The sequence below is a fragment of the Dermacentor silvarum genome, chromosome 9 (assembly GCF_013339745.2).
Source record: "Dermacentor silvarum isolate Dsil-2018 chromosome 9, BIME_Dsil_1.4, whole genome shotgun sequence".
Classification (NCBI taxonomy): Eukaryota; Metazoa; Arthropoda; class Arachnida; order Ixodida; family Ixodidae; genus Dermacentor; species Dermacentor silvarum.
This window is the reverse complement of record NC_051162.1, coordinates 120,613,662-120,637,804: the sequence shown is the minus strand read 5'-3', so window position 1 is coordinate 120,637,804 and position 24,143 is coordinate 120,613,662. Positions and strand designations below refer to the sequence as shown.

The 24,143-nt window shown below is 47.6% G+C and overlaps 1 protein-coding gene across 1 annotated transcript; it reads left to right on the top strand.

Moving 5' to 3' along the window:
* Positions 1–1,375: 1,375 nt before the first annotated feature.
* Positions 1,376–10,994, top strand: LOC119464185 (TNF receptor-associated factor 3). Its single transcript, XM_037725046.2, has 4 exons — positions 1,376–2,480; positions 4,776–5,338; positions 7,092–7,419; positions 9,577–10,994. The coding sequence occupies exons 1-4, from the start codon at positions 2,202–2,204 to the stop codon at positions 9,847–9,849; spliced, it is 1,443 nt and encodes a 480-aa protein (XP_037580974.1). The 5' UTR covers positions 1,376–2,201; the 3' UTR covers positions 9,850–10,994.
* The last annotated feature ends 13,149 nt before the right edge of the window (positions 10,995–24,143 follow it).

The window sequence follows — 24,143 nt, the reverse complement described above, 5'->3', positions numbered from 1 at the left end:
TACTTATAACGCAAAATATGAGTCATGATGCAACGACTTTTAAAGTTTTCTGAATAATTAGCGTGCATTAATTGTGTACTTACCTGTTAAGTATGTAATATAAAGTAGAGACGCAAGAAAATGTGATATTCAAAAAATCTGCCGCAATTGCAGCCCACATTTTGCGTCACTCATCAAGACGTAGAGCCAGCAAGACGTGGAGTAACTTGGGTTGTAGATACACCCTGCCTGAGCTCCACCAAACAACTTCCGTGCTTTACACAGCTTTCGTTTTTTAACAACAATCATAGCAAAAACTGTTATATTGGGGGCTGCGTGAATGCATACCTACACTTGATTATTACATGTTATAATGATAGTTTAAGCCATATCTTTATTTTTGTCTACAGAACCATGCGTCTGCTGTATTTTTTCTGTTGTAAACGTGTATTTGAAATGGGCTCTCGGCTAGGCATAGTCATAGTTGCACACGTACAGCTTTTATCTGCACTCCTTCCATTTGTGTTTTCTGTACATGGTGGCCTGATGAACGTATTTAATTTTCATTGCTAAAGATAATTGTTGCATGCGTACATCCGCAGACTGTGGGCGTGCGCCTATCGAGTGAGTGAAAAAAGGAAAAATTGTCATAATCCTCTTCTTTAGCAGAGGTGGCACTCCCTGGTGGGGCAGAAGTATCTAGAGAGATAAAGAAGGCACAGAAAGGAAGGGAGGTTAAACCAGAGGTAGTGCCGTTTGATGTCCCTGCACGGGGGGGACGGAGTATGGGGTAAATAGCAGAAGTAGCAGAGATGTGTGCACCTCATTGGCAGTAGTTAGGAAGGCCGAACTGGCAAGCTTAGATCCGGTAAGTAAGATTCGATAGGTGGGAACTTATCGAACGTAAGCCGGCCTTTCTGGGGAACCTTACCTCTGTTTCTAACTCTATACCGCAGTGTGTGAAAACAGGTTACATATTTAAAATTTCCGCTTGCGCAGTGCTGACGTGTTTGCAATCCAACAAATAGGTAAGCGAATGTACACGCGCGATATGGAAACAGCGAGAGTAAAGCAGCAAAACACAATGGCTTCAGCCGAGCTTGGAATATGGCCGTCTGCTCCAGGCGAAGCCGCACGCGAGGTGATGCGTCGCACCAGACTTCACAAATTCCGTTGCTTTAGCGAGCAAATGCCACACAAGCTCGTTTGTTCTCAACGCATGAGATCCGCTCTGCGAGTCGGGCCGGCCACAGTGGAAGCAACGCTGCAGCTCATTGTTTTGCGCACTCCAGATGCACTCCCCATACATCAATCCGGTGCCAAGAGCGGCTGCCGACGCAGCTGTTCCTTTGACGTAGAAGGCCGCGCATTACTTCGTATAGTTTCACTTCATCTATGCTTCGAATGCGCGCTCCGTCATCATGTCGAGGCTCCTGGCGAACGCTCTACGCCGAAGCCAGTAGCAGAAACCTTGTTTGCATCAAGCGACCTTATCGGTGACTCATCGACTCCCCTGAACAGTCGCGGAAGGCTCGCGCGGATGGACGCACGTTATATGCTTATCGGGTGTGCCCAGCAAGTGTTTGGTGTTTATCGAAGCTGAACCGTGTCGCGAGAATCTTGCCGGGACAGTTTTTGGGGACAACTAACGCGTCGCCACGATGTCGAAATATCGGCACGTCGTCTCCCCTCTTGCACGGTCCTCGACGCTCAACGATAGGTACGTGCGTCGCCTTATCAGCGTGCCAAATGATTACTGCTCTAATCATCTCGACTCGTAGTCAATCGCAAGTATTGCGGGAACAGCAAGAACTGGATTCCAACCGCCGTTGAAGACATGTTTTGACCTCATTGGACGAAGTATTCGCTCTGCTGCATGCAGTGGTCACCGACCCTTCCCGATAAGCACGTAATCACTTTATCGCGGCACCTAGGGATCGGAAATCGCAGTTCAAGCATGTCAGTCTCCGCGGGAGCAACAGGCGAGGACGCTAGTGAACCCGTTACCATGGAGGTACGATACTTTATCAGTGAGGCCTCTGTCGCTTCCGTATAGCGTAGCCAACCCACCACAACGGAAAAAGACGGCACGGCACCTTATCTTCTACGCATTGATTAAGAGTCCATAACAGCGTGCAGCGTATCTCTGGCGAAGTCCTCGGAGTGCCCCCAGTGGCACTGAGCTCGTCGCAACGTCGCTGCCGACATCGCTCGTCGAGGCGATGGCACCTCGGAGCTCGTACACACTGCTCGGATACTCGCGAGACCTCGACTGGAGGCCCACGCGGTTCGTGGGTCCCGTGCCTTCGGTCCGGGTGTGCAGCCTGTGCGGCCTCATACCGGAGGCGACCGTGCAGCTTCCCTGCGCTCACGTGCTTTGCCGCCTCTGCTTCGACGGATGCCTCCGCCAAGGGGGCGTGTGCCCCATCGACGGCCAGGGCTTCGCGCGCGATGACGCCGAGTGGATATCGCTGTCGCTCGAGAGCTTCATGCGGAGGAAGGTGAGCTCTTGGATCTTTCTTTCACGCATCAGTTTGGAGCAGTGCGAAAACAGAGACAAAATTTGGGGGTTAAAGGTGGAAGAGGAGGTCCGCCAAAGAACTCGGCATTTCTCTGCCGTTTACTGCGCAAGAAGGTAAGTGGCTAGGGCCATGGAGCTACGGCTAGACGGGGGAAAGTGCAGGTGGGTGAGGGACGATGGTGAAATAATGTAATCAGCTAATCACATGCTTCCCGACGCCGTGCGTCGGCAGTGTCCTTGACAAGTAGCTATCACCTATGCATGCTACTTTAAGTAAGCATACTCCGTAATTGTTTATTGGATGAATGTAAGTAATTGTAGGTATCTCAATACCTCTACTTATTTACCCGTGGGCGTATAGCTGCATTTATAGAGAGAAATACAAGTGATCAACCGTTGGTAAACAAAGGAATCGTCAGACCAGATTCAATGCCAGGAAAAAAATAAAAAAGGGGGCTTGTCTTCTCAGGGCTTTAACTTCATGTATGCTATGTAGCACACTATAAGTTTAAAAGCGTGCATATACACAATCTGTTTACATGCACTGTAGGAGCACGTCACCGGTGTACCAGTCCCACGAAAAGGTTGAGAACAGCTTTCTTTGTCCAGGTCATGCCCAGAATTTGCCAGTGCTTGTCCAATGTTTGCTAACGCGGAATTGTACGCACGCGACCACTGTGTTTGCTTTATAAACACTGAGTGAGCACAGAGAATTAGGAAAGTAAAATGCGCACGTCCGCATTATGATGCATCACAGTCGCGTGTCCATAAAGGCTTCACGTGATGAGCCTACAATGGCTTTTGTGTAGCGCCGGGCATGCCCGGTTAAGGCAATGGAATGCAAGTTTTTTTTTTTTTTTCCAAGTCGGTGACCTCACAATAAGACGCGCCTTCGAAGTTATGTAACTTTGGAGGCAGGGTTGATTGGAAGGTCACTGACTCGCAAAATCGTTTATGCGATCTTTCACGTACTTAAATAAGAAAGTTATGCGACGTACCAAATGTTTCTTCCAATTGCGCAAACTGATGCTTGGCGTACAGTTGGTATGCGAGTAATTGTACTAATCATTGACATAAATTATTAAAGTCTGTAATTATCTATCTCAATAACAACTTTAACGAGCATGCTCTCATTGTAACATCGACACCAGAAAGGGCATATTGGATACATATTACTTATTAGCTATAAATCATGTAGGTAGCGAAAGTGTTGAGGAATGTCTTCTCAATATGTGCGTCAAAAGGTTGTACTTAACACTCATCCGAACTGCGTTATTAAATGTTTTTTATGCACTTGTGAAATGTGAAATACCAATGGGCTTCACCGCAAACTTTTACAGCAATATTATCGAACCTGGGCCTAGCCTCAAACAACTCCTATCTGGACACTTTATATGGTCTTGCCGGCTTTAAATTGGGAATCCACAATTTTTTATTTGACTTCCTGCTAAAAAAAAGTATTTGCGCACGGCTATGTGCAGTTTTCAGTGTTTTTAGAGCTCCACGAGTTCGTTTGAAGAGAAATATTGGTCCTCCACCTTGTCCTTGTTCAGGACATTGTACATGGAGACGCTTGTCGTTGAGTGTTATATGCCGAAAGGGGCACTACAGGGACTTCCACTGCCAGGCTAACCCGCCTATTGCGACATCATCGCAACTACCCCTACCTACTAAATGGACGTACCGGGTACACTAACCTCAAATTTGCATTTGCCGTATGAGTTCTAATAAATTAATCAACAAATAGCCAATCTTATTTACCTCTGCGCTTGATGAGTAAGCCTGCTTCAGCACTCAATGCTCGACAGGTGCTCCTATCAATGGTGCATCAAAGCTGCACCTATCAATGCTCTCTTTGATAGGTGCATGATGCATCTATCAAAGCAGCGTCTGCCTAACTCGCGTTGTCTTTTTTTGCTAATTACAATTAGCGAAATGGAAACATTGGAGGCATGGTACACCTGATCAATTTCATTCAGTTTGCAAAAGGTTCCATCAGGTTTTAAGTGCACCAATTAGCCGCCTCACCTGTCGTATTGGGCGCCGATTCAATTTGAAACTCATTCGAATCGAGGAGTTATTCGATTTGATATCATTACCGCACTTCGGTCCCCACGGGTGCTAGGCTGAAACGACGTAAACTAATTGGCCGCCGTCGCCTCTCAGGCGCGCTGCGCAGCGTGTCGGACACCGACTCTATTTGATATTTATTTCGTTTCAATTAAATTCGACTTGTTATTGGATCCGATACCATGTCGTATTTTTGCGCCCACAGGTGCGGTGCTGGAATGACGTAAACGGTTGCGACGCCGTCATCGAAGTCTCCAAGATTGCCGACCACTTCAGCAACGAGTGCGCCTTCCATGCCACTTCCTGCTCGAGGTGCGGCTCTACGGTTCTTCACCGGGACGTCGTCGAGCACCTCAAGTCCGGATGCCGCTCAGCCGTCGTGCCGGGCACGACAGTCCCGGTTATGAGCGACGCCCAGAGCCAGTGCAGCGAAGTCGTCGAGCACCCCAACTCCGGATGCCCGGCAACCGTCGTGCAGGCCACGACTGTTCCGGTCACATGTGACGCCCAAAGCCAATGCAGCGAATGGATCGCCACGCACTTGAATGGACAGGCCGAGAAAGCCTTGGAACAGGCCACCGTGGCGCTGGAGCTCGCGTCTGCGCAGAAGGAGTCTCTGGAAGCCGACCTGAAGGAGCTCAAGGAACTCTTGGCACAGAGCTTCGCTGTTCTGACGGCTATGGAGAAAAGTTCGGCGGAGGCCCGGACTGAGAGTTCAGAAAGCTGCGGCAAACGACGCTCCGTGAAGCATCGAGAGGGTAATGGCAGGTATTCGATTATGCACAGCAACATTGTCCAGTGTTTGAAGCTTTTGTCCAGCGTTCCGCCTTCAATGTGACGCAAACGCATTTTCACTTCGTTTCGGTCTACTCAGGATACTCAGAAAGTAAAAATATTTGTAAAACAGTCCATTTATCGACTCTGAGGGGTAGTTTTAAGAAATATAAATTATGAGGTGTAACCTTTTGAAGCTGCTTAGGATATCTGATAGACGCAGTTGGGTCTGGAACCGGATTAGGTGTTCTTTGTTAACGTGCCCTCAAATGAAATCATGCTAACACAGCGTTTTTGTTATTCTCTCCCATATGAATGCGGCCATCGAGGCCCCGATTTGAACCCGTGACCTTGGCTTTTAAGTGTAGTGCAATGAGTGACGAACTTGGAAAGTTTATTAGGCCCGGTATCTCCGCAAGTGGAGAAGCGGGGAAAAAAAGAAGCAATCTTAAAATCTGGCTTAGATTAAAACTATATTTAATCAACGAATCACCAATGACATAATTGACATTACCCTCTGCCCAACCTGGAAGAGTATACTTGTCGTGTCCTGTATAACTCAACTCGTCAGTGAGATGCTAGGCACATCATGTGCAGTCGCGGATTTTAGTCGTCATTGTTGCTTCAATATGAATGCGCATGTGCTTTAACTAGCAAATTTTTACGTGTAAGTACCTGTAAGTGGGCGGTTGCAACCATACCTCCCATAAGGACTATGAATCCACCATAAAGTTCGGCGGAATACCATCTGGCCAGGCTAAATTATTGTACGGAATAGACCGCACTCAAACGAATATGATGTTTGAGAGTCGTGGGGATCACTTGTTCTCAGAGGGTAGAGGGTTCCAAAACTATGCGTCGTACGATCAAGACTAATGAAGAACCTTCTGCCTAGCCGGCTTCCCATTTCGAACAAGGTGTCACCACGAATCTCAAAAGATGATTGTGATCAGAGTGTGATCAATTACCAGCTGCATTCCTAACAATGCCCATTAAGCACTCAGGAAGTACGCCTAAGTTTCTCCGAACACCTCAGTTCATCGCGTAGCATACTGGCTTGGAAAACTTAATCGGTGCCCCCGGTAGCAGGCGGCGTCCCTCACGTTGCCTTCTGTACCAATATTGCGCGGTTTCAGAGTACTTTGTTCCATTGGAGTGCACCGCAGTGCATACATGTGAAATCATTCGCTGCGTTTCTTACGTGTGTGCGTCAAACATGAGTGCTCGCATATCCGTGTTGGGCAGGCCGACGTACCGGGTGTGCATGAGGGCCATTTTCATTGGCTTTGAATACGTCTGCCTGGCCTGCGTTATCTTTGTCTCATCATGCTGCTTTAGATGAGAACTGTGGTGCCTGAAACGACACATTTATACGTAATACACACGCCCACAACATACTCAAGCACGCAGGGTAATGAGCAACTAACTGTCCGATCAGCACAGAGTTCCGGAAGAAGACAGAACATCTTCCTCGTACGCAAAGCACTACCAGCGCTTCTCCGTAATCGAAGAGCATGGCGGCTCCCAAACGGGCTGCCACGTAAAGTTAAAGCAGATTTAAAGTTATTTTTTGCTAGAAGCCTGTGCAGAACGCACAAAACATAAGTCATTGCTCAGCTACCGGGACCTACGCTACACATGTATCTTCATCCTTTTGTCAAACGTAACCGCAGTGACCCTTTTAGTAAGCAGTGACGCAAATTCGTGCTTTCGTTTCGTTTACCGGCGAAATGCTTTTTCGTCGCAGCTTGGCCAAGCAGCTTCGGGAAGGCATCGGTGAAGTACTGAGGGCGTGGAAGGACTACCAAGCCAGGCGACTGAACCCGCATCGCAGTGATTCGAGCGAGAGTTGCAGCGACAAGTCCGAGCCCTCCGTGGCTCCGCAGGGTCCCGTCCCTTGCAGCATCTGTCACGACTGGTGCGTCGGAAGCTACGCGGCGCTCAAAGAAGTGGCACTCAGGGACGGCACAGCGGATGTGCCGAGTAGTTCTGGCTACTTCTTCGGCTACCGCATCGAGCCCATGATCCGCTTCAAGACGCACGGCAGTAGCCTCAGGATGCACTTCGGGCTGCAGGTTAGTCACACTCCAAGGATTAGGAGGAGGCTTTAGCTTCCTGCCAAGCTTTATTGTCGAAATCCAAATACATGTTTGAGCGAACGAACGAACACAGTTGAAATAGCCCATTGAGCAAATTGTTCTGCAACTCATGTCATCTTCGTTATCACTGTTCAATTTCTATTCACTGCATGGCGATGGACTGCCTAGGAGACCTTGCACCTGCCGAAACTATCTAAAACCTGCTAATTCCCTTATTTAATATCTCCAGCTAATCTTCTGCCACCCTCGACTGCATTTTCCCCCACAGCAGGCATTCTGTTACTGTAAAATACAACCAGTTATCATAGCAGGTTATTGTGAACCTACCGTCTGTTTGGGGAGGCTGTTTTCGTGAGACCATCTTATACAGCCATTGTTGGTGTTTATCCCTACTGTAGCTTACGAACCATAAGCTGCGAAGATGACTCCAAAAGTCATGCGTACAGGGCTCTAGAAATAATCTCGTATTCCTTCGGCGACTTTCTTGATAGTGGCGTAGAACAGCAGAAACAAATCTTCATGTTTTCTTGTTTGACGACCGACCTTTTCAAAAGCTAATTATTTCGGGGTGTGTTGAACGACACTCAAAGTGCACTGCATGCAACGAGAACAGATCGTGACATTTCTAACAAAGAGCGATCTCGGCTCCAGGTTCATGCATCGTTTACAAGTTCCTATGTGCTGTGACGTGATAGCGCACAGTGCCTCTGAGCACATCGCACGTGCATAGGTCACTATACCCTAGGATCATCACCTGCGCTCTTTTCTCTTGGCCTTTTTATTGCGATAGCAATTATATGGACACTCAAAAGCAGATTTCTGCCGTCGGCGTCGCCGTCGCCGTTGCCGTCGCCGTCGCCGTCGCCGTGAGGTTCCGTATGACGTCAATCGAGATGAAATCGCCGCCGAACGCTGTATGTGCGAGTGAAAGGGCGCGAGGGACGCGCTCTTTCACGGCGAGTGAACGCACGGCGGAGAACAAACGCGCGTTCTGCGCCGTGCTTCCTTAAGGGCTGCAGAAGTAGGCGTCTCTTTCCTCCTTTACAATCATCATATATGTAGAGCAAACGCGCCTTCTTTCGACGCGCGAGAGGCCGTGGGGGAGGGGGGGAGGGGGAGGGAAGGGAGACGACGTTTAGCTGCGGCACCAAATGCCTATTTATATCAGAGGCTCCGGCAACAGTCACCAACGCCGCAGGCATTTTGAGCGAACGCGGGAAAAACGCCGACGGCGTCGACAACAGTTCTGCGCGTTGCCGGTGCTGCTGCATGTCCAAATTTATACAGCTGATAAAGCTAATATCATTACTCCGTATAGCTCTCTACAAATTTGCTATCGCAATTGATGCTTCGCCTTTCAGGTGAAACTGCGACAACTTTTTTTTAATACAGTTAGCATTTTGGAGGAACTTCGTGCAGTTTGCTGCCTGTCTGTCGGTCCATCCGCCCATCCGCGCCTAATCTCTTTGAGGCTAACTTGGGTTATCGGGTAGTTCATGGCCTAATGCCTAATGGGTAGCACATCGGGCTGCTGTGCTAACGGAACCGAGTTCAAAATCAACTGTGGGACCAACATGGGTCGCTGGTTCTGCAACACTGGGAATTCGCCACTTGCCAATGAGCGTGTTTCACACCAACTTGGGTCTCTGTATATGTGCCGCTCTTAATGAACATCTTGGAAGCCTACTTCCGTCAAATCGCATACGTGCGACTGTGTTTGTTCCTTCTATCAAGAAACTGATTTGAAGCAACCTTGGGTCACTTCAAACTACGCCGCTTCTCTTTTTATTCATTCTGTAAAGAGGTTTACATACACAACATACATATAAACATACAAAATATATCGTCTCCAGTTGTCACACACGCATCTTAAAATAGATTGCTAATCGCGTTAAAGCCGCCAATCATCTCCATAAAATAGGCCCGTCGCTAGTTTTCCTCACTTTCCCGCCTCCCTTACGAGTAGTGGTATTCCAGAGATGCCAACACGGAATTCTCATTGCGATGTTACGTTCACACTGAGGTTTGAAGTAGCAGTTCCTCATAAGTAGGGAAGTATACGTCATGAATAAGTGTGTGTCAACGCCCCTACAATATCGCGGGAATGGCTGTTTCTATGTTTCCACCCGACAGGTGCTCCGCGGCGAAAATGACCAGCAACTCCTGTGGCCGTTCCACCACTACGTGCGACTCTGGCTGGTGGTGCCGTCGGGTGATGCGAGCAGCGGCTTGCCGCTGGAGATTGTGCCGGAAACGGTCGACGGCCGGCTCTACGCCAGGCCCGCCGAAGGCTCGCGCGGCAACGGACCCTGCTTAAGCGCCGCCTCGGTCGACCTCAGGGCGCTCGAATCTGGTGGCTACATCGAGCACGACAAGCTCCGGCTGCGCTTCGAAGTGCTGCCGTGACGCGCGACGTAACGTGCTGGCAGACAATCGCGCCCTGTCAGTTAGTGTATGCGGTGATAGAAAGATAGTTTGTTGATAAGAAAGCTAGAGTGGTTCGTCCCAGCTAGAGTGCATGACCATGCTGCACTTCACCGGGAGGAGGAAATGGGAGCTGAGGAAGTGATCTGTGCTGATCACGATGATGATGCTGAGAAGGAGACGAAAGATGAGAGAGTGTGTATGTAGAGCTTTAGTGGGGACCAGCCTGGAAGGTAACACGTAATTTACATTCGATGTTGTCAACTGTACATGACAATACCCTGAAACCTAGAACGTACAAATGGCACAGTCTTGAACAGGACATGTATTTACAGTAAGGGTTCGCGAGGGGGTTCTACAGCGACGCTCCTACAGTAATATTTCCTTGAGGGGCTGCTTTTCTTTCCTTTCGTCCTTGCGCACACTAGGTCTTAAAACTATCTCTCTAGTCACTCAATGCATGCAAAATTTTCTAACGTGGCGTTCGATGCCAGTTTTAGGATGCATGATCAGGCCATGGGCCCAAGACGGCGACGTCGGGCAGTGGTTGCCTGGCGACAATTTCGTTAAAAAATATATCACTTACGTGCCTTCGCGAGGTACGAAAGTATAGTAACGCTTCTGTTAGCAGTAGTAGTCGATGCCTAAAACGAGGGTAGTCGACCATGCGAGACCTCAGAATGTTTGCTACTTCAAGTTTCAGCTGACATGCCCATAAGGCATTCTGTACTCGCGTATTGATTGCAATGAATGTAGCCGTGTTGCGTCGCTGCCAATCGTTACATAGCTAGACTGTGCCTTCCTGATGTATTTTATCTCGCCCTGAAAGGCACCTTAGTTTACGTACCTGCTCATCGTATCTGAGTTTGCATAAGCCACTGGACTGCAGTCTAACGTTCACCCGTCTACATTCGATCATGTTTCACCTTTTTTTCGACAAAGCGTCAGGGGACTTGAACGAAGTGCCCACCGAGGCAGATCCACTGGCCACGCCGTCCGCCTTTCAATGAGTTCATTCAGACAAATATAGTGAACGCATACAAGCCTTTCATATGCCACTCAAACCTTATATATTACTGTCTATCAAATATTTGCCGTACTCATGAGTCAATAAAGAAAAAAATAGACGTGTGCCAAGTAATATTTTATACTACGTACCGCTCGACAAGAAACCAGTCGTCGGCTTTGCGTCATCGGACGGGGCATAGAAGCCACTAACAATCCTTTCCTGTGGTCTTCTTTCAGTGCATGCCGATTGACTAAATATGTGATGGTGATCTTATGTGACAGAACTATACCTTGGCTGTGAGGTGCACTATAGTACGGGGGGCTCAGGTGGAATTTCGACCTTTTATTTTTTGAACGTGCACCCAAAAAGCGCTACACATGCGCATTTGCATTTCGATGACAACGCGGCCTTTGCAACCGAGAATAGGGCCCGCGACTTCGTTTTGAGCACTATGGAGAGTATGCATAACCAGCAAAAAAACTAGCGAGAAGGCCGTGACGCGGTGCTTTCCCCTCGTGTGTTTTAGTGCATCCTTTTCCATTGCGTTACTAATAACAGAAACCCATTGCCACTCATTTACCGAAGGTGGTCGAGTGACTGAACGAGTCGAAGCGCTAGTTATAAGCCGAAGAAATTCATAGGCTAAACAGGAAGCGGACATCCACACGCAACCAGCAAGCAAAGCTCCGCAGTTCAGTGAAAACCGCTCGTAGTCCGAGATCGAACCCGACACCGCCGTATTATCGAAGCTCAGCAGCTTTGTGCTTGGTTTGTACTCGGGAGAGAGACCACCTGTGAATGCCGATAGATGATGGTTATTCTGATGCCGCAAAAATGCACAGGCGCCCGCCTTTAATAAGAGGGCCATGGTATTCGCGTCAGGAGGTGTATCATCCTGTCAAACTCTGTCCACTCCTATGCGAAAGAAACCTCACCAGATGTTCTTCGGTAGACTGGCAGAGATAAATTAACCGTATAATTGTATGCTGCCGGTAGGTGCATCTGAGCCGGCAGGTGCATGCCTACGCTATCGGTAAAAGCAAACGGAGAGCCCACAGCAAGGGTAGAACACATCGTTAGGTCGTTCCGGCTGCATATTCCCTTCAGACTGTTTTTCCATTAAGTATACGCATGCTGCAGACACATCTCATTGGCTCGTGCTTAAGAATACTTACATCCTTAGAATGCAACCAACCATCTTAAGCTCAAACAAGACGTCAGCATCTAGAACCGTTTTATACATTTGTCACAATCTGTACCTTGGAATTGGTCTCCATGAAAGCATTTCCCATTGTTCGCACATCACTCAAACATTAATCAGGATGTTTCTATAAAAGGATTGCGGCGTATTACAAGCGTACAATGAATGTAGTGAGCAACTCGACCTCATTGCAAAAGATACTTTATACTTTTTTTGTTTTTTTCCTAATAAACGGCCAGTTATCTGCTGTGATTTCCTGTAAACTGCACAAGTTTCTGGCCCTGCTAAATAATAGCATGCGGTGCTTACCCCTTTCTCACTCGAAGTTCAGTTTCTAACAGTAAGTTTCAAACACTAAAGTATGCTATGCAAATGTACCAAGCACGGGTGCCAACACATATTGTATGTCGAACGAATAATCAAATACTACGCACATTTGCCGTTCACGCAAAGCTTCTCCAGTAGAAAGCCCTCAGTGAAGATGCATAGGCTGTTACATTCTACGAACATCTTCCGGTTGTTTCGCATATTCTTAAGGGATTAGCAATGGAAAGTTGACTTGGCAGCAACAAATATTAAACTCAACATGCACGTGCAGTCTCATTCTGTGCGAAAATGCCCACCATTCTATGCGAACATTCACGCAACTTCATCGATATCGTCCAATTAAATTATATCAAATGGTAAAAATAAAACTATATCCACAGTTTTTCCTCATCCGTGTCCTCGAATGTCCACAGGTCCACCCCACGCAGACCAATGTATCAGTCATCGTAACGATACCTAATTTCTGGATCGTATTGCGCGGGTTTGGATCGACGCGACAGTCCTTTCCGGATCTTATCGTCGCCTAGGGCCTCGTTCCAAATGCCCTGGTGCCACAACGCTCTACGCAGAGTGGTCAGGGCAAACGTGCCCCGCAGATGAAAGAAGATCCACCACCCGCCGTCGACGAAAGAGTAGGCCTCCGAGTCTCGCCACGCCACGCGACTGCCGAAGTCCACGTGACCCAAGCCGGCCGCTACAGCCAGCTGCCCCGTGACGTAAGCCGCCTCTGACCAACGGGACCAAGGGGGTAGCCGCCGCGAAGCGCGGAGCAAGTCGGTCAGGATAGGCAGGTTCATGATGATGGCGCGTCCCATGCAGAAGCTGTGTACCAGCGAAAGGGCGGACACGTCTGCCTTAAGTCCAAACACCCTGCTCGAGAGCGGTGCGACTCTGTTCCTGGTGGCTGTAAGCCATGACGGCACAGTGGAGCAAGCGGCCTCGAGGTTCCACGTTGCTAATTAAGTACTCGAAGAGCACGAACGGCTCGATCATGACGTCGTCGTCCACCTTGATCACGTAGAGAGCGCGGGCGCAGTGCTGGAGGATCCACTGCATTCCAAGCAGCAGCTTTCTGGGCGCGACGTCCCGTCCTATGCGAGGGATCAGCAAGACGTCTCCCATCACCTGGGCCTCTAGGTCTGTCCAGGCGCCATCTGCGGTGTCCTCCGGGGGCTGTTCCACAACGAACAGTCCTGTCCAGTTGAAAAAGCCCTTGGCCTTCTCCTCGAAGAGCGAGTCACGTATGGCCGCGCGGCGTCTCCAGTCTTGCGGCCTCGAGTAGATGAAGAACACCACCTCCTGAGGGTATAGGCACTCACGACGCACCGCCCAGCCGCCCGACGTCTGGAGAGTGTCGAAGCGAGAACCCGCGTCGAACGCCAGGTCGCTGTCGGCGTCTTGCTTGGTTGTCGATTTGTTCGCTCCTGCGTCTTTGTTGCTCATGTAGCAGCTCACCGACGCGAGAAGAAAAAGACCGGCGAAGCAGCGCATCCGCGTTCTTTTGGCTGCCATCTTCGTCTTCCTTGTTGCTCATCGTACGGTAACGAAGATGCTCCTCAACTATGGCGGGAGCCCACAAAGTGTGTTAGGCCAGAAATCGGGCCAATGTTGGGAAACAAAGGCGTATTATTACTCTAAACAATTGCTTCAAACTCAAAAAAATATTAACTAATTAGGTTGCCATACGAAGTGAAATAAAGTTATAAATGATGCATTCAACAATAACACTTAAAAACCGCGATAATAAATTATATTGAGAATGAAATAATTTCAGCAAACCATCAATGAACTTGGAAGAAAAAAAGAAAAGCTTTATAAAAACGCAAATTTAATTGATTTCCTTAAAGTATAACCTGCAGCCGTACTGGAAAAGTTGGTCCTATTTACAGAACTCCGACGTCGAATACCTACATTCAATAATTACCGGCATTGTTCTGGTCTGGTTCCATCCTCCTCGTGCTCATACTGTGGTGAGGATGAGACAATAGAACACTTCTTGTCATGTCGCTCTGATCATTAGGAAAACGTACTTTATAAGGACAATTTCAAGGTGCTGGATTGAATCTAGCTATCCCCATCTTTGGGAGCCTTTTCTCTAGGACATAATTATTGGGATGTTGATGCAGCTGTCGTGAGGTTTATAGGCCTCTTGCGCTGGAGTTTGAAGTATAGTAGCGGCTCCTGGCGGCGGCAAGAAAACTTGGCTGGGTATAGTACCAGGTTGGGTACTAGTGATCCCTGGCTGTAGCGAAGCACGCTTCTAGCCCGATTTTTGCGTCGGTTCGCATTTTTTTCTGCCCTGTTTTGAGTATCGAAAAGGCTCGTCGCTTGTCACAGACCACTCTGCGAGCTGGCCGTAGCCTAGTTTTACGAAAACCGACGCTCTGTATGCCGTGGGACATAATGCTGGAAGTAGAAGGAATTGGCGACGCCGATCCTACCGAGATACCTAGCTCGAGGGCTGCCACGAGCAAGGCCTGAATCCCAACATCAGATTCTGCCGTTTTCAAGGCTTCACGCAGCGGAGCGTCGGGCGTGCTGAATAACTTCACTACCCCACAACGAGCAGCACAGGTTCGAGAGTTAAATGTGCTCATTCTTGACCTCAAACCAACACGTTAAGGCAGCAGAGCAAGGCAGCATTGATTACAGCACATCGATGTTCAAGCGCTGTCATTAAAAGCTACATCAAGCGAGCAGTGCACGAGCTCGCGCTACAGCGCGATTCGCACGTATACGTTACTGCGAGCTCATATGCATTGCATCAGTTATTTATCAGTTGCTAAAGGGACCGATGGTCGCTACTACAACGCAGACATGACTACTTGTTTAGCGGCATGCAGTCAACAAAGATTGCAAGAGGCCCTCCCGAGCGCCGTGCTCGACCTGCGCTCGAGCAGTTCGTACATCGCGGCGTGCTGGAAGACCGCAGCCGGTGCGGCGCGTACCATCGTGCGCTCGAGCAGTTCCGTATACACGATGTCTGATTATCGCTGCTGTGAATTCATTTATAGCAAGCATTTCCTCGCGTTTATGGGCTGGAATCTAGCAGACTGCAAACCTTACCTGAAGTGCAACTTCGTACGCGGCTGGCTTCACTTGCGATTGACACCCCGCTGAAACTCCACCGCTTATTTCTTGAACGGCGTACACGTGCTTGGCGTTGCATAATTTCTCGCCTCTACGCAGCGTGCCACCCCTGAAAAAATCTTCGGCGCCCGATATTCGCTGCAGGCCGTGGCACAACGCAAGCGAAAGTGTCGGGTCCGTATTATAAGCGTGCTTTCCGAAGCAGACGCCCGAGCTTGGTACTACCCAGCCCAGGGCAGAGGGCGCTCTTTAGCACTATTTTAGCAGCTCCCCCTAGGCAAAGATGGAGCTCTATAATAAAATGAGGAAAATTTCCTTGCTCAATTCTGAAATTTTTATCTCACTTCATTCCTTTTTATATATTCAAAATTTCTCAGGAGTGGTTTTTTTTTCTTTAGACTTTGCTAATAATTTTTTAACCCACCCGATTCTTGGTCAATCCCCCGTAGCGGCTATGAGCCACTCTTGGAGGCAAAGCAACCAACCAATACAAGTTAACGCAGCACTTGCAATATTCAATCTCAAAAGTCAAATATCGCTCAACAAACAACCTTGGGGCTTTAAGCTCACGTATTTGTCTTGTTCTTTTTTTTTTGTGATTTCATGAGCACGAGAGTCATTGAGGAGCGGAATTGCGTACGTACGGTAAATGACAACGCCAAGGCGTAAAATTAATAAATTATTCACGCACGTTATGTGCCGCCGAGATGCACCTTTAACGAGTTGCCGCTCAGACAGTGACGCTAGCATTGTAACCATGGCAACCGAAACGGCGAATGTGCTCATGGCTGACGCGCTCCTCCCCGCCCCCTCCCTTCCCCTCCTTTTCTCTGTGTTGCAGCAACGAAGAACTTCTAAATTTCTTGCGAGCAAATAAACTGACAACTCACCGCGTTGTAGGAGAAAACAGCACCTTCTGCTTGTGCCGCTATGCTAGGATAGCATGCTATGAAAACGATACGTCACTTCGCGGCATAACATGTGTCATGATCAACTTCAGACCTTCCGAGAGAGTTATCATTCCTGCTACCGTGCCTGCAGATAAAAGTACTTTAGCGAGAATATTCCTGCTGCTTAAAGCATTAGTAGCACTAATGCTGGGGCAGAAAACTATAAACCAACAATCGCTATAATTTATCAAAGCGCCTGCCTGAAGAAAGTGCACTGTGCGATTTGAAACACCAGCAAGATATTTCATATAAACAAAAAGGAAGCAATGGTCTATTCGCCAGGAATGAAGAAGTCGATTCGAGTGAAGTGTTTCGAACAAACCGGTATAGTATGAGTCACCTTTTCCCAATGCGGAAGTTTATTATCCGAGTCGCTCTCCGTTGCGCGTCGTCTGCTTCTTTCTAGAATCGATTAAATAATGCATTGATGTCCTTCCACCGCGATGACATGCATAATAAGTACACAAGTTTTTCGACGTCCTTTTTATTTTTCGTTTTCGGGCTTGTGCGCGACGGCATCACGACGATTTGAGAACTACGAGGCGTTAAGCGCGTGCCATGATAGGACACCCTCTTTCGCTAGTGGGCACAACATCGATTCCAGATTGGAGCATATACCCTGTCGGTAAGTATGACGCTGCCGCCAACACTGGCTATTCATCAGTACTTGCACCGGCAACCATGGTCATCGACTGCCACTATCAGCGTGGGAGGCGCCGCACTTAAGCAGTTTCCCGGAGAGGCTTCCTTGGGGCACGACATCGGTTGCATAATGGAGCGTTTACCCTGTCTGCTCTTACAGGTTAGTTACTTGGACTAATCTTGCTGCCCCGCAGTAGTCGTTGCTTGGTCTTCATCAAAACTGACCGCTGGTTGAGTTGGTGTGGTTCTATCTTAACAAAACACAGCGCCTAAAGGACGTGGACTAGTGAAGAAGTCTTCACTAGTCTACGTCCTTTTCGCCTTGTGTTTTGTTTAGATGTTGCTTGGTCATGGTGTCGTGGCCCAGCGAACTGTCTTTATGCTCAATCGCTGTAAAAACTGGCTCCGCCTGTGCATTAGTAGGCTATTGTAATTACTATCCGGGCAGGTTGAATCTATTCCCGGACCACACACGAATGAAGTATTGGCTACTGTCTTGGCTACGGTTGAGAGCATCGACTCTAGGCAAGAATAAATCGTAAATCATCTGCGCACTTTGAAACTTTGGCAAATGTCTGTCGACGTCGAACTAAAGCAGGCATCCTCTGGAATCCGTACCGTCGAAACCGACGTTGTGGCCTTGAAGCGTAGCCATGACTCTTCAGAAACTCCCTCCTCGCAAGCTGTTGCCGACAGTTTATGCGAAAAACTTAAGGCCATTTAATCTCGATGCGAAGTCACTGAGAACAGGGTAAGTCGTTCTAATTTGCTTTTCTCTGGCCTCCCCGACGAACCGTCCGAATCCTGGTCCTTGTCCGAACATAAAGTTGTCGACCTCTGTTCGCAGTTGTACTTCAGCCACCGCAAATTAAGAGGGCCCATAGACATGGCAGATACCAAGCTGACAAGTGTGGACCAGTCATCATAAAATTTACATTTCTTAAAAACAAGCACGGTATACCAGAAAAGGGTCACAAACTGAAAAGCACGCATTTTCAAATTTTTCTCCTCAAACACGGTTTGCCAGAAAGAAACTGTTGGAATTTGGAAAATCTAAAAACGTGTCTAAAGTTTTCTGTTGGCAAACTACGCATTGATAATGTTACTTATGTGTATGACGCTAACACTGACAGGGTAACACAAGCTCCGCGATAACCTGCACGCAGATCATTCACAATCACGTGCTGATCCCATTCAATATAAGAACGTCATTTTATCTCACACCAACATACGTAGCACCCTTGCAACACGTATTGAACTATGCTCGTATCTTGAAAACTGAAACTGTTACATTTTGCTGCTTACGGAAATGTGGTTTCACTCCAGTATCACAGACAGTGAAGTCCTGCCTGATTCATCTGATTTCCTGATTTACAGAGGCGATATGATAGGAAGAACGGGTGGGGATGTGCTCATTGTTATAAAAATTATATCACGTCCTTTATGATCGACATTCCATGACGGTTAGAAATTATTTGGGTAGGCACTTCATTAAATGCATCTAAAGTCATCTTCAGCGTTTGTTACAGGCCGCTGGACAGCCTAGATAGTTTCGCTGCTGGTTTTCATCAGAATCTAATGATACTGCGCTCGAAGTTCCCTAAAGCCGACGCCTTTCTTTTGGGGGACTTCCAGATATTGACTGCTCAACTCTAACTTGTCACTCACGCCGCTCCACATAATTTCTTGACCTAACACTTGATTTCTTTTTTGTTCAGTTAATCGATCAGCCCAATCGCTACTTAAACACCCTCAACCTTCTTTTATTGCCGGCACCTGAAAACGTTAGCTATACAGTATATCGTGATGGCTTCAGTGATCATCGTCTCATTCAGTTAACAATGCGTTTATAATTCATAGACCACTCTATTTATAGTACATTGAAAAACCATCACCATTTGTCAAGGCGCTCTTTGGTCATATCTGGCCCTTGCGCCAATAAAAACCACATATTAGCAATGCGTTTTCCTGTACCCATAGGTTATTCCTAGGCCCATACTCAATTATAAAAAAAGCTGATTTTACAGCTATAAATCATGCCTTAGAAAACTTTTCACGCTCATCCTGGGTTTCTTTCTCCGACCGGTCGGTTAACGAAAATGGGTGCGTCTTTAAATAAAAGATACTACAGCTGGTACGCCACCATATTCCTCGCTGATCCATTCGGATCTATATTTTTAAACTGTGGTAAAACACTTCACACCCTTCGAAATAAAAAAAAATCGTCTATTCAGAACGGCTAAGTTATTGCAATCTTCGGTTGCATGGGCGAAACACCACGTTTCAGACAAGGATTACTGTCATGCGGTGCGTCAAGCTCAACACAAATATCTTTTCGCATGACCTCCAGCCCCTTTTAATAAATGAGGACAAGAAATGTTGGGAAATAATTGCTCCCTCACGCTGTACTGACCGCATCATGCTCTTGGATGATACTGGTGTTGCAGTCGCTCCTGGTGATTGTCCTGCCATGTTCAATAATTACTTCACTTCAGTTTTCACGAAGGAGGAGTATACCAGCCTGTCCATACCAGCTACAGTTGATTATCGGTTTATGAACTCTATATACATTACCCTTGCCGGTATCTCATCACTAATAAACTGGAGAGTTCAACATGCTCAGGTGTCGACGATATTGCTGCATCACGTTGGTCCTGTCCAAATCCTCCGTTGATGCCCCTCACGAACACGAACCTAATTGAAGTAGACGTAGATGGTGTTCCGTTGACGGCACTGGTTGATACTGGAGCCCAAGTGTCCCTAATGAGCGCTAACCTATGTCGTCGCCTCAAAAAAGTTTTTACGCTCGCCATCACTCGAGCCGTACGCGTCGCCAATGGCGCCACTGTTGCCGTCAGTGGTATGTGCAGTGCTCGCACAGGAATTGCTGGCCGCCAAGTTCCAGTCCTGTTCACCGTGCTGCCCAGTTGGCCTCATGACCTAATCTTCGGGCTCGACTTTCTGACGACGCATTCTGCCCTCATCGACTGTTCCACCGGTATGCTGTGCCTCGAGCTTCCTCTTCTTTCATATGTTCGCCCCGAACAACCGAACACCCTCTGCACTACAGAGGGTGTAACAATGCTGGCGTAGCAATATTAACACTAAAATTTTAAAGCAGACTGTTGTTCCGTCTAGCATCATTCTCTGCCATATTTTTCAGCAATGACCGCGAACTGGCGAGATTCCATACGACTGGAAGATTGCAAAAGTCATCCCTATCTTCAAATCCGGTGATAAATGTTTGCCTAGTAACTATCGTCCCATATTTCTTACAAGCATCCGATGTAAGCTACCTGAGCACATTATTTTATCCCATGTTGCATGTTGTTCTACTCCAGCGGTGGCTGCTGCTTACGGCGCGGCCGCGCGGGCGCCGTATGTTGACAGCGATCTGCGACGTGCACAAAGTGCGCGCCCGCGCGGGCCTCATCTTCTAAACGATCTGCGATGTGGACAAAGTACGCCCAGTGCCGGTAGCTTCGTATGTGTTGTGCTTTCGACGTTTACTTAGCGTTGAAGCGAGAAGCAGCACGAAGGTCAATTCGCTCGTTGCTGCGGCTGCACTTCCTGACTGCAGCGTTTTGACAGCGAATGTCCGCGGTGATCGAGTGAGATGTGTTCATGCTTACCTGTGCACGCGAGACATCGTGCTTGTTAATTTAATTAGTAAGCGAATGTTTGCAAGTTTATACGGCCGATGAAACTAATATTCCTACTTCGTATTGCTGTCTACTAATTTGCTACCGCAATCAATGCTTCTCCTTCCAGGTGAAACTGCGACTTTTTGCAGCGTGATATGATCTGATGGTGGGTGGATTTTGTAATCTATCGCAAAATCCACTCACCATCAGATCATATCGCGCTGCAGCAAGACCTCGATCGCGTACCTGGTGCTCAGCTTGGCTGATGACCTTAAATGTTGATAAGCGTAACGTAAGGACTTTTACTCGAAAGCGATCAGTCTCTACATTTGAATACATCCTTGATGGTAATGATGTCTGTGCAACTTCATCCTTTAAGTACTTAGGCCATCCACCTCACATCACACTTTTCTTGGTCTACTCATATTAGGTAGATAACAGCAGACGCGTCTCGTATAGTAGGTTAGCTAAAGCACAACCTTCGCGACGCCCTCCCTTCGACACGGAAGTTCGTTTACCAAACATTTGTACGTCCTAAACACGAATATGCATCGCCCATATGGTCACTCGAACAAACCTATCTAATCCGATGTTTAGAATCAGTTCAAAACCGCGCCGCACCTTCCATCGTCAGTGACTACAGCAGACATTCCAGCATGACTGGAGTAAAAAAAAAAAATCACGCGCCATTCCACTGTTGTGAAGGTGGATTACCAGCGAAGCAATTTAGCACATGACATAGAGGTGACACAGAATTTAAATCAAAGGTGTGAGCAAATTTTATTTCCCTTGAGCGGCCGACGGCGATCATCCAGAAGAAATACACACGCACACACACTTTCATTTTGACCGGCGCCATTGGCGGCATACATTAGCGTGGAAGACTACCGCCACCTCGGGGAGCCGGAGGATACTAGGCACGCGCGACGGGACCGCCATGCCGGGAGAGCGGAAGGAAACGGCACGCAAGCGCTTCGAATGACAAGAGAGGGCGGTGCAAGCGTGCACATGGCCGACGCCGTTCGCACAGCGGCAAATCTTTGAGAAACCCTTATTATCTACCTGAGGGCCTACTGATCTTCAAAAATGGGGCCTATTGTTAACTAATCCACTGAAAATACATATCCAAGTGATGAGACCTATAAACTTTTTCATTAATGAAGTGATTTTGCATCATATTCGGCAGCTGAGTTTTTACACACGCAGATCTGTCGACGGAAACGAAATATGCATAAACCCAAGCAATAGACAACTTCGCTGTAAAAATCGCTATCACTACCTTCTTTGGACTCACGCCGAAGCATTTCGCTTGTGTTTCTGCTGCACAAAATCGACAGCAAATATCCCTCTTCTTTGCCGCTTCTTAGACCTCATCGCTGTTCCCGCCATTTCCACAACCACCTCAGTTTTCAGCGTCTCTACGGTCGCACTAACGTATTGAACACATCTGCATTGCCAACTGTCATTGTATTATGGAATAATCTTTCAGATAACATAGCCAACGTTCAAGATGCCAAAAACTTAACTAAACTGCTGCAGGCGCTGTTTCTTCAGCACTATAAATGTATTCTTGGCTAGGTACAACTGTTTATACAGATCCATAACCTTATGCGCTGTTCTTAACATTCTATAATGTTTGATTTCCGTGTACACTTTGTATTTCTTATAGCCAAGAGTTTGTCATTCTCAAATCCATAACCTTATTCATCGTCCTTAACATTGTATAAATGTTTGATTTCCGTTTACATTTTGTATTTCTAACAGCCAAGAGTTCATCATTCTTTTTTTTCTATTTTATATTATCTTGATCACTCTTTGTAGAAACAAAAATATGTACTTCCCCCTTACACAATGTTCCCACGTGGAACCTGTGAGGTACCTGCATAAATAAATAAATAAACCTTAACTTGGTTCAGCTGTTTCTCAGCGATGCCGCTAGGTGGCGAACATTTACTTGTATTCCCTAATAGGAGCGTCCACGCTTCGTTTTTGCATTTATTCAAAGGTTTCGTGCTGAAAATTATTTTCAGCAACAATAGAAGCATCTTGCACACCTATCAATGCCATTTAGCGAGTTCTGACGTGGACTGCGCCCTCGGAAATTTCCGTTTTGGTCTTTTTCGCGCTGTGTCAGACTGGTCTTTGTATTGACCTTAGCATTTTGAGCTGGAGTTTCGGGCAACCACTACTTTTAAATAATCGTTTGATGTTTTCGAAGCTCGCTTATTTTGTGGCGGCTTATGACTGCCGACATTTTGTATTCTTCAATGTCACTGAGTGGGCGCTTTATTTTTGAATGACGGCAAAGCAACAAGGGATACACTTCGAAAAAATGAATTCATAACTCTTATGTTTGAATCTACTTTCACAAGAGAGACCAGGGGGCACCTTCGGTGTTGTCTCATGAACTTGAAAGCTCGTTGTTTGCTGTCATGTGTATAACAGCCTAACCGGAGGAGGAGACGATCACAGAGGCCTCGCTTAGTTAGGCTGTTTCCGAAGTAAGTCCTGTGGTTCTGCTGTCTCGGATTGCTTTTAAGGGCCACTTGAGCAGTTCATAAAAAAACCGTTGCAACTACTCCTATTCTGCAAGGCATACTCGACGCATCGTACTTGTTAGCACGACGTTCGCCGCCGTGTTCAGCAGTCCACGACTTCATAAGAAAATGAGGATGGAAGTCCTCTTCGCAGACATAGTGCGTTCGTTCTTGGTTGAACTATGGCCATTTTCCCCAATTGCCGTCAGTTCTTTCCTTTTAAGGGCACAGAAAATTTTCACTTTTATCGCAGGAAGCGTAGCCGCTGTTACACTGTGGCAAAACACTTATTTCTCGTATTGATGCAAAGTCGTCGCCGACATAACATGTTTTCAGCCTGCGCGCTGTCTGCTTGTGCGGACGGCACAAGCTGCCGCGGCGGAAGAAACGAACAAGAAATTGCACACTCGTAATACACGTTTTATACAAGCTCGCAAATGATTATTGCGGAGACCAAGGCTCGTTACGCATATTATTCCAGCTCGTTATTGCCGCGCAAACTTCCGTTTCCCATTGAAACCCCCAGCAAAACCAACTAAGGGTGGCAGGCTACTAAGACAGGTGCTGCGTCTATCGGCGACGAGCATTTATGCGAATTCGCCTCCCGGTCGCGGCGGCGCGCCTCCGGAGCACCTACCTTCATGCACTGTATACGTGGTTTCCACTGCTCCCTGAAAGGCCTCTGTCGGTCGTCCGGGTCACCAATTGATCATGGTGACTGTATGTTGCCGAAGAAAACGCGCTCGGCGCCCTGCTAAAAACGGTCGCGATATTTGGTTATTCAGCGGCCGCCGTCAATGCACCTGCGCCCGTGTCCAAGCCGATTCCCTCAATAAATGTGGCCGCTCGTTTCCCTCTCGACCGCCACAAGTCCAG